Source organism: Phoca vitulina, unplaced genomic scaffold (assembly GCF_004348235.1).
Source record: "Phoca vitulina isolate PV1807 unplaced genomic scaffold, GSC_HSeal_1.0 scaffold23, whole genome shotgun sequence".
Lineage (NCBI taxonomy): Eukaryota > Metazoa > Chordata > Mammalia > Carnivora > Phocidae > Phoca > Phoca vitulina.
The window spans coordinates 16,216,272-16,227,233 of NW_022589726.1; the positions used below are offsets into that span (position 1 = coordinate 16,216,272).

General features: G+C 34.7%; 2 protein-coding genes across 2 annotated transcripts; both read right to left on the reverse strand.

Moving 5' to 3' along the window:
* Positions 1 to 5,026: 5,026 nt before the first annotated feature.
* Positions 5,027 to 5,968, reverse strand: LOC116642420 (olfactory receptor 6C76). The gene has a single exon (XM_032420829.1). The coding sequence runs from the start codon at positions 5,966 to 5,968 to the stop codon at positions 5,027 to 5,029; it is 942 nt and encodes a 313-aa protein (XP_032276720.1).
* A 3,753-nt stretch (positions 5,969 to 9,721) lies between these two features.
* LOC116642595 (olfactory receptor 6C65-like) lies at positions 9,722 to 10,725 on the reverse strand. Its single transcript, XM_032421081.1, is given in 3 exon segments — positions 9,722 to 10,294; positions 10,296 to 10,533; positions 10,535 to 10,725. Coding segments are annotated over 3 exon segments (1,002 nt in total).
* Positions 10,726 to 10,962: the final 237 nt, after the last annotated feature.

Genomic DNA, 10,962 nt, shown 5'->3' on the forward strand with positions numbered 1-10,962 from the left:
TAACAGCTTTTTTGTTTCATTGATTTTCTCTATTGTTTTTCTGGTTTTCATTTATTGTACTTCTGCCTTTCTCATTATTCTTTCTTTCTGTCTGCCTGCTTTGAGTTTATTTGCTCCACTTTTTTGTGTTGAACCAGGAAAGCTTAGATTATTGATTCAAGACTTTTCCTGTTTTCTTTTTTTTATTTATATATTATTCTTTAAATTGTATGTATGTGTGTATGTATGTATGTATGTATGTATTTAAATGTTTCAAGTTTTTATTTAAATTCCCATTAGTTAACATATAGTGTAATATTGGTTTCGGGAGTAGAATTTAGTGATTCATCACTTATATATAACACCCAGTGCTCATCATAACAAGTGCCCTCCTTAATACCCATCACCCATTTAGCCCACCCCCACCTGCCTCCCCACTTTTCTGTTTTCTAATGTAAGTATTTTGTGCTATAAACTCTTCTCTCAGCACCGCTTTTGCGCTATCCCAAATTTTTTGATATTTTGTATTTTCATTTTAGAGTTTTCATATAATTTTTCTGTCCCACCCTCTCTTCTCCTTCAGAGATGAGGATGACAAGAATGTTAGATATTTTGTTATTGTCCCAGGGGTCCCTCAGGCTCTGTTTATTATTATTGTTATGCTTATTAATATTCAGTTTATTTTCTCCCTAATTCAGATTGTAAATGTATGTTGTTCTTTTGTCAAGTTCACTGAATCTTTTCTCTGTGGCTTCCATTCTTATGTTGAGCCTGTCCATTGAATTTGTTTCTATAACTAAATCTTTCATGCATATTCTTCTCTGAGCCTACCTGGCTTTTTTCACACCAGCTCACAACACCTTAGTCTTTCTAGACATCTTTGTTTTTTCTACCTTATATCTTCAGATCTTCACACTTTTTACTTTTGTGAGAGCTTCATGAATTGTTTGGGAAGGAAGACAGCTGTCAGTATTTGCTCACCATCTTGTCAGAACTTCCTCAAATTTTCAATGTCCATCTTTGGAGTAATTTCAGTTTTAGCATCACCAGAAAAAAATCTTTAAGGCACTTCTTTTCCCTCATCTGATTAATACTTTTAATTTACTGTGTTCCCATTTGTTGTTTTCATAAAATGCTCAAATAAATCCAACTCAATTTTTTAAAATTTGAACCTTCTCAAAGTATTTTTTAATTTCAGTTATTTTTTTCATTCATAAAATTTCCAGTTGATTGTTCTTTATGTCTTTTATTCTTTGCTGGGGTCTTTTTTCTTTCTTTCTTTCTTTCTTTCTTTTTCTTTCTTTCTTTCTCTTTTCTTTCTTTTTTCTCTCTTGACTTTCTAATTTTTCTTTTCTGCAAGTGTCTTCATAATTGTTTGTTGAAGTACTTTTATGATAGTTGCTTTATAGGTAATTCTAACACCTCTTTCATTGCAGTGTTGATTTCAATTGATTGTCTTTTTCATTTAATTTAAGATTTCCCTGGTTATTGGTATTACAGGTGATTTTTTTATTGAAATCTGGACAGATTTGTCATTATGTTAGGAGTTTCTGGATCTTACTTAGACTTTCTGTTGTAGCTGGCTTCCTCTGAGACCGGTCCAGAAGTAGAAGGCAAGTACTGAGCCTTGTTACCACCAGATGTGGGTCCCCTACTTGGCCTCTTTCACATCAAGATGAAGGGGGGACTCCTCATTACAGCTGGTCAGAATAGGATTTTTAGGTGCCCACTGACTTTTGTTGGTAGGAAGGAGAAGAGGATACTTCCAATTTCTGAACCCTGATTTGGATATGCATTCAGATATCCATGTAGAAATGTAGATGGGATGCTTGCATGTTGGCAGCTCCAGACATGCTCTATAGGAAAGATGGCTATGGGGGCAATCTTCATATCTGGTTTATCACTAAGACAATTATATCTTAGATGATTTTATGTAGCAAGGATGGTGTTTTTTCTTAGCATGCTTTTTTGAGGTTGTAGGCCAAAAAATGTTTGGGTAAATCCACTACTCAAACCACGTAAACACGTCAAAAATTAGGAGTCAGATATTTAGGCCTTGGCTGCATGATAGGAGTGGGTTAATCATTGGTTTAGATGTCGTTATCTCAGAATGTAATATTAAGCTCTGTGATAAAATTTTAAAAGGGGGGATACAGAGAATGAGAGAACAAAATACTATCAACAGTTACTTACAGAAGACAAATAGTTACTGGTAAACTTGGGAATGAAAGCAAAATGAGAGAAAAGAGAGGAAGTGTATGGTTCTTTAAATCCAGGGATGAAGGGTGTTCTAAAAAAGAGAGATTATATGATAAAATAATACCAAATATTTATTGGGCTCCTGAAATAAACACTTTAAATGACTTAATTTATCCTTGTCAAACAAATAAAAAATCAATCAAATAAAAAATGTGACTTATGGATTATTCACCCAATTTGACAATTAATAAAACCAAGACACTGAGTGGTTAAATAAAGTTGGTACAAGTCATTTAAAGGGAGTTAAGCATATCATAAAAACACACACAAAATATCCAAAGTCAGAATTTAGCAGTATTGATTTAGTGTAACTTAGTAGAAATACATTTGGTCTACAGCATTTAGACTTGTCATAGATGCTTTTAGGTGAAGGGATGATTCATCACGTATCTTTATGTCTAGGTAAAAAGAAAAAGACAAACAAAGGAAAAAAGAACAATGATATTTATTATCTATATCATCCTGTTTTTCTCAGTGTCTTAGTATGCTGATGATAAGAGTGTGGCTCCTTCCCATAAGGCATCTGACAATCCCAGGAACTACTAACCGTTTTTAAGTGATTACATTTATATTGTGCTATCTATATATTTGACTCTCTTGTGATTACAAATGGTAGCGTCCAAATCTGATCAAATATGTCACTTGGACAAGGCAAACAGTTGACCATTCACCAGAAGGATGCCACTGTTTAAGGAGTGTTGATATGCATCCTTGGGTGGCCTTTATCTTGTGAGGGCCCCTGCATCTTCAGTTATGTGTGCTTTCCATACAACCAAATAGGCCAAATGAAGATGACTAATATAAATTAGATGGTATTTTCTTTGCCTAAGAACTATTTCCCTCTCATTTTTAAGCAAGAGGAGATGGCTTATTTTTTATGTGCATTAGGCAACACTATAATCCCACATACTACAGTAGGGGAATCTTATCAAAATTAGACTGAGACAACTTAGAGAAAAAAACAATACTATTGGCTAAGATATTGTATGGTTATATAATTATAAACCACAGTCTTGGATAAAGGTCCCTAGAGAGCTTCATTACCAAGCCAAATGATGCTAGTTGTCTGTAAAATGTTTTATAGGAAGATGATTATATGCTATTGTCTTTCCTTTAAGTAATAACTCCAGTTAGAAAAGTTCTTCACTCAGGAAATTTGTTCTTAATGGCATAGTTTATTAATTGATTATTGTTATTTAAGCACTCATACAATGAATTGCTTTAAAGACAAAAGAAAAAACTACTAAAGTTTATTCTAGCTCTTATTGCTTTGCTGTCATAATGACAAACATGTAATTCAAGTTTTCTATTTTATATTGAAATTAAGTAAATTGTGAGTTAAATTTCTTGATCAATATAAGAAATAATGTCCCCCTACTCTACATTGTTTGACTCTTAATTTAATGTTTGTTTGTATATCTGCTATCCCTCTATCCTGTAAGTTTCCTCTATGGATCATTTAAAAAAAATCATTAAAACAGTACACACACACGCGCACACACACACACACACACACACACACATAGGGGCGCCTGAGTGGCTCAGATGGTTAAATGTCTGCCTTCGGCTCAGGTGATGATCTCCAGGTCCTGGGATTGAGCCCTGCGTCAGGCTCCCGGCTCAGTGGGGAGTCTGCTTCTGCCTCTCTCCCCTGCTCATGCTCTCTCTCTGTCTCTCTCTGTCTCAAGTGAATAAATAAAAAAAATTAAATCTTAAAAAAACCCCAAACAGTGTGTATGTATATATATATATACATACATATGTAGGTACAATCATATATGTATATAATTTAATAACTAAAAAATACTAATGCCATATGCTTTTTTTTTTTTTTAAGATTTTATTTATTTCTTTGAGAGAGAGAGAGCACATGAGAGGGGGGAGGGTCAGAGGGAGAAGCAGACTCCCTGCCAAGCAAGGAGCCCGATGCGGGACTCGATCCAGGGACTCCAGGATCATGACCTGAGCCGAAGGCAGTCGCTTAACCAACTGAGCCACCCAGGCGCCCATGCCATATGCTTTTTGAATAGATTATGCAGTGATAAATATCAACACAGTATATATGAAGCACATACATTTATGTAAGAAGTGATTTAGTCATTTCTTTGTGTTATATCATGGGAAAAATACTACAAATCATTCCATAATGATTTTGTGCTTAAATTCATATAAAGAGAACTTGTAATATAAGAACATTGAATCCAAAATAGCATAAATAATTGTATTCCTGAGAATTGATAAAAGTAAGGAGAGAGAAGAAATAAAACAACAAATTATTTATTGGTTTTCTGGTAAAAGTGTTGTGTGTATAGTGTTAACCTTAAAAACAAAACAGTTGGTTATTTTACCAGAAAAAAAATAAGTTTATTTGGGAATAACGAATGACAGAGAATTACAGTTCGAGTCATGAATGCTATAGGCAAATCCAACAAAGAAGAATGTTATTTTATGGAGAAGAAGGTAGAAGCTGGGAGAAGTTGTTTTGAACAAAAGTTCATTTGAGAAAAGCAAGAATTTAGGGTGATGATGATTTCTTATTGGCTGAGTTGTAGGGGTAGTTAATTTATTGTAGGAGATGCAATGTACATCTTTCCCTGTTGGGGCCTGTAATTAATGATTCTTTTCTGCCCTCCATTCTTCTGGTGAGGTCTGTAATTGACAGTTCTTCCTGTAATTGACATTGAGTGGTATGGCTCCCCACTTTCAGCTTCCTCTTCTAGCATCCCAAGTCCACTTCAGTGAGGTTTCCTGCTTTTAATTTTCACAATATTTTTGTTATAAATTATGGTCAGATCAATGTTTTTGAAAAAAGTATCTTTCTTACAACATCCTTAAATGCTTGTTTCACCTGCTGGTTCCTTAAAGTGTAAATAAATGGATTCAGCATAGGAGCAACAGAGGTATTGAGCATAGCTATACCTTTTGTCAAAGCAACCCCTTTCTTTGCTGATGTTTTCACATACATGAAGATGCAGCTTCCATAAGAGATAGTGACAACTATCATATGGGAGGAGCAAGTTGAGAAGGGCTTTTTTCTTTGTTGACCTGAAGGGATTTTCAGAATTGTTCTAAAGATGTAAGAGTAGGAGAGGATTATGTCCATCAAAGTGGACATAAGAGTAAGCACAGCTAAAACAAAGCTCATGAGCTCTAGAGTACTCGTGTCTGTGCGAGAGATTTGCAGTAAAGGAGCAGAATCACAGGTGAAGTGGTCAATGACATTGGAGTCACAGAAATCCAGCTGCAGGCCCATGGCCAGTGGTGGGAAGATTACCAAGGAACCAGCCAGCCAAGAGCTGACTACAAGCTGGTAGCAGATCTCGTTATTCATGATGCTTGTATAATGTAGAGGCTTGCAGATAGCCACGTAACGATCATAGGACATACAGGCCAGAAGAAAAAACTCTGTTGAGCCCAGAAAGATAAAGAAAAACAGCTGAGCTACACAAGCATTGTAGGAAATAGATTTGTCTCCAGTTAGGATGCTGATCAAAAATCTAGGATTACAGACAGAAGTAAATGAAATTTCTAAGAAGGAGAAATTCCTCAGGAAAAAATACACAGGGGTCTTTGGGTGGGAATCCATCAAGGTAAGAATGATGATGGTGAGATTTCCAGTAACACTCAGTATATATGTGAGAAATAGAAAGAAGAAAATTACAACCTGTATTTCTGGATTATCAGTCAGACCCAGGAGGATGAAGTTGGTCACTGATGTTCTATTTTTCATTTCTGGTGGTTGATTTTTCACAAATCTTACTGACCAAATTAATACAGACAATAATAAATCAGTTAGACAAATCTAACTATCTGCCCCTATTTTTAAAAATAAGATTGTAAAAAAATTAAAAAAAATAAAATAATGATTGTATTTCCACAAAAAGTACCTGGGGGCTTAAAATTTTTTCCTTCTATAATTACATTCATCATTTCCCCCACTTCTATTATATATCTTATGGGCATATCTTCTGTGTTTAATATCAATCTTATTACTCGAATAATGTCCTCTGATTCTTTGCTATATGTTTATACTCTGCCTCCATTTTTACAAATGTTACATGGGAACTGTATTGATTGAACATGAGCTCTTCTCATGCTTCACTTTTTTCCCCCCTAAAATATAGAGGACATTATGTTTTTCTTATGTCATCTTTTCTGAGCATAAAATTCCTACTGCTGATGGAAATTAGTGATCAACCCAACCCTAATTAACACTTTCTAGTGAAAATTCTAAGTGTTCTTTTGGGGAAGTAGTGAATACTACCTCTATTAGTTGATTTATTGCTATTTTCATTGTAAAAATTCAGAGACCAAGTCATTCTAATGTTGCATTATGAACTTTTACTTGTATTAAACAATAGTTTATATAAGTAGTACCCATATTTTTTCAAGCCATTATACATTCTATTCCCAGATACACATTGAGCCTTTGGATTCCTATCTTTATTCTTGATTCTTTAAAAAATAGTGTCTTTCTAAACCAAGAAACATACTCTTAACTATGGAGAACAATCTGATGGTTACAAGAGGGGAGGTGGAAGGGAAGATGGGTGAAATAGGTGATGGGGATTAAGGAGTGCACTTGTTATGATGAGCACTGGCTGATGTATGGAATTGTTGGATTACTGTATTGCACACCTGAAAATAATATGGCAATGTATGTTAACTATATTAGAATTAAAATTTTAAAGAAAAGTATCTCTATATGAAAACTTAACTTAGTGATTTTCACTTTATTATTTCAAGATTCATAATAAAATAACTTTTAAAAATCTAGTTAATAGTTGAACATCAAAAAATATGTTCACAAAATATTGTTAATGAAGTTCAGCAGTACTCATATCTAGAAATTAGATACAAACACCTTACATATATTATTTAGAACTATCTTGGACACCCACACCAGGAATATCCATTAAGTCTTTCTAAAGTATAAATGTATCAATATTAAGAAAAGTATGCCATGTTTAGGGGCGCCTGGGTGGCTCAGTCGTTAAGCGTCTGCCTTCGGCTCAGGTCATGGTCTCAGGGTCCTGGGATCGAGCCCTGCATCGGACTCCCTGCTCAGCGGGAAGCCTGCTTCTCCCTCTCCCACTCCTCCTGCTTGTGTTCCCTCTCTCGCTGTGTCTCTCTCTGTCAAATAAATAAGTAAAATCTTTAAAAAAAAAAAAAAGAAAAGTATGCCATGTTTCACATATTTCAGTTAATTGGTAAAAATTACCATTTAAAATACTTTTACATTTCAATTTATTGCACTATTGAATATATATATATAAGGTAGTATATTATATATATTGAGATAGAGAAACACACCAAAGGGTAATCACTGGTATACAATGAATAGAATAGAAGCTGAAACATCAGATAAATATAAACTGAGAATACTTACATATTATCAAAAGATTGATGGTTAGTGTGGAATATTGAATGCAAACTGATGTACTTAATTATGTTAAATCAAAAGACAAGTGGTAGGCTAATGCTTCATGGAAAAATACCTTTTTTCCCTGTCTTCCCACAAAGCTGTATATTTCCTCACAAAAACCTTGATGTTTCATCTCAAAATATTTAATGGAATAATTTTCTCATGTTTTTCCCCACCATTGTCCCAAATCTGGAATCCTGAAATATCCCACCTGACATCTTACTAGCAAATCTTTAGATAAAAGTCATAAAAGAAAAACAACCTAGAATTATTTTTTGATCAGTTATTCTGATATTTCACAGAGGACCATTTCCATTTATTTTCCTGAGGAAAAAAGTAAACCTAGCACTTTTAATGTGTTTTGCTACAGAAATATTTGGAAAACATTCTTCGAGATAAATTCTTAATGACTTTTGGGAAAATAGTAATAGGGTACTGATGAATCATGCACAAGATCAACTTTGGTGAGTATATTTTAATTGGCTTATTATAGGACCCGTGTCCCAGGAGAAGTCTAAGGAAATTATCCAGCAGGATGATGACCAGGTATTTGGGGAAGGAGGGAACCTTCACAAAAAACCCCAACATTTTCTAATGTTCATATTCCTATGACCTGTTGTCATTGATAACAAAAATGTTATCATTTTTAACACTGTGGGGAATCAGTTTACAGTATGAAAGGCAAACTGGTAGAGACTATTGAGGAAAAAACACTTAGTTCCACTGCTTAAAAAATAATTTTAGAATTATTGAAGACTTTTGAGATATCATTCCAACTAAAATTTCCTTAGGGAATATTTCTTTTAATTGAGCTAAATAACTAGTTTACATATAGGGGCATCTGGGTGGCTCAGTTGGTTAAGGGTCCGATTGATTTTCAGTAACTTCATGGACTTCATGGACTGATTTTTATGATTTCCCATTATATGTTTCTGTTTTCTGTTTTCTGATTATATGATATATCAAATAATTGATTAAGGTCACTGCATGTGGTGTAAAAACAGGCATTCCTAATATCTCAGTTTATAGCACTCATGCGAGAAATCACCCTCCCCATCAGCTGCAGCCTCTCAAAATTCCAGTTTGTTGTTTAACCGGAGCTGTATAATCTGAAAAGACATAGACAAATATTTCCGATGGAGCAGATTTGGTGGAAAAGTAACCTGACAGCTTGAAATAAATCATTTTCACAGTAGAAGATAACTGTTTATCAGCTATTTTTTCCCTATGCAGATTTTGAATATCTGATTCAATAGCATAAGGGAAGAAGAGTGGGCAGGAGACAGAGTTCATTGCTAGAAGTAATCATAAAACATAGTTTTCTAATCCCTGAATTTAGGTTCCATTCCATCCATTAACTGTGGATTGCTGTGCATTGTATTTCTGATCATTTCTTTTCAAGTAGAATTTGGATTCGTTATCTAGATCTCGTTACTTTTGAAAGGGAAAAACAATGTTTATTTAGAGTCATATCTCATGGTCTCCCTATGTTTGACATGTGTGAGACAGATGACTGTATGGACCTGGGAAAACTACAGAAAAGACAAAAAGTAGAGAATATAGAAAAATACGTTTGAATGAAGAAAAATGAAATAAAAAAGGGCTCTAAAATGACTGAAATCTTTGACCACTTGTTATTTATTTATTTATTCATTCATTCATTTATTCATTAATCAATTAATTTAGAGAGCCTATGTGCAATTGGGCAGGGGGGAGGTAGGAAGAGCAGAGGGGGAGAGATAATCTTAAGTAGGCTCCACACCTGCGTGGAGCCTGATGCAGGGCTCGATTTCATGACCCTAAGACCATGACTTGAATTGAAATCAAGAGTCGATTTCTTAACCCCTGAGACACCCAGACGCCCATTGACCACTCTATTGAATTTGGGTTCTCCTCTCCTTTCCTTGAAGTATTTCATTTTTTCCCCCACAGCATTCGTCATTTACTAAAGTACTAAGAAATTTACTTTTCTATTATGTTGCTTGTTTAATGTGTGTGTCCCTTCACTAGAAATAAGTGCTGCAATGACAGGAACTTTTGTATCTGTGTGTATACCTACTACCCAGAACAACAATTTGTATTTATGTATGGCTTATTTGTGATTTTAGCTACAGAGTTCATAATTATTAGTGCTTGTTTGATAGCATTTTTTTTGGTGAAGTCCTTAAGGGCCTGTTTCACCTACTGGTTCCTTAAAGTGTAAATAAAGGGATTCAGCATGGGAGCAACAGAGGTATTAAGTACTGCTACACCTTTGCTCAAAGCCACACCTTCTTTCGCAGATGTTTTTACATACATGAAAATGCAACTCCCACAAGAAATGGAAACTACAATGATATGGGAGGAACAAGTGGAAAAGGCCTTTTTCCTCTGCTGGGCAGAAGGGATCTTCAGAATTGTTCTAAGGATGAGTGTATAAGAGAGAATCACCAAGGCCAAAGTTACCATGAGTGTGAATTCTGCTAACAAAAATGCCATGAGCTCTAGAAATGTGTTTGTGCAAGCAATGACTAGCATAGGAGAAGAGTCACAAGTAAAGTGGTCAATAATATTGGAGTCACAGAAATCCAGTTGGAGCCCCATCATCACAGGGGGAAAGATAATAAGGAACCCAGCCAGCCAGGAACAGATAGATTACAAGCTGGTTGCAGACTTTGTTACTCATGATAGTTGTGTAATGTAGAGGTTTGCAGATAGCCACATAGTGATCATAGGACATTACAGCCAGAAGAAAAAACTCTGTTGATCCGAGAAGGATTAAAAAAAATACTTGTGTCATGCAAGCATTATAAGAAATGGTTGTGTCTCCTGTAGCAATGGTGATCAGAAATCTAGGAATACAGACTGTTGTGAAGGAAATTTCTAAGAAAGAAATTCCTGAGGAAGAAATACATGGGAGTCTTCAAACGAACATTTGCTAGTGTTAACATGATGATGGTCATGTTTCCACTTACACTAAATAAGTAGGTGATCAACATAAAAAAGAATATCACAGTTTGTAATTCTGGGTCATCTCTAAGTCCCAGAAGAATGAATTCTCTAATTGATGTCTTATTTGGCATGACTAAACTGGATTCTGTAGCTCTGTAGATAAAAATAAGAGTGGAAGTCAGCTCTTGATAATTTCAAATATATTGGTAGTGCTCTTATTCTGCACAAAGAACAATAAAGCATGCATTATCAAGAAGTGAAAAAATAATTCATTAGAATTGCAAACTCATATCAGAATTTGTTTAGTAGAGAAAAATTAATCTGTTTTATTTTTAAAAACTTAGATTTTAATCTGTTTAGATAATTTC

What these genes read in the sequence shown, in the direction of transcription:
- LOC116642420 (XM_032420829.1), bottom strand. Translation starts at nt 5,968, where the DNA reads ATGAAAAATAGAACATCAGTGACCAACTTCATCCTCCTGGGTCTGACT.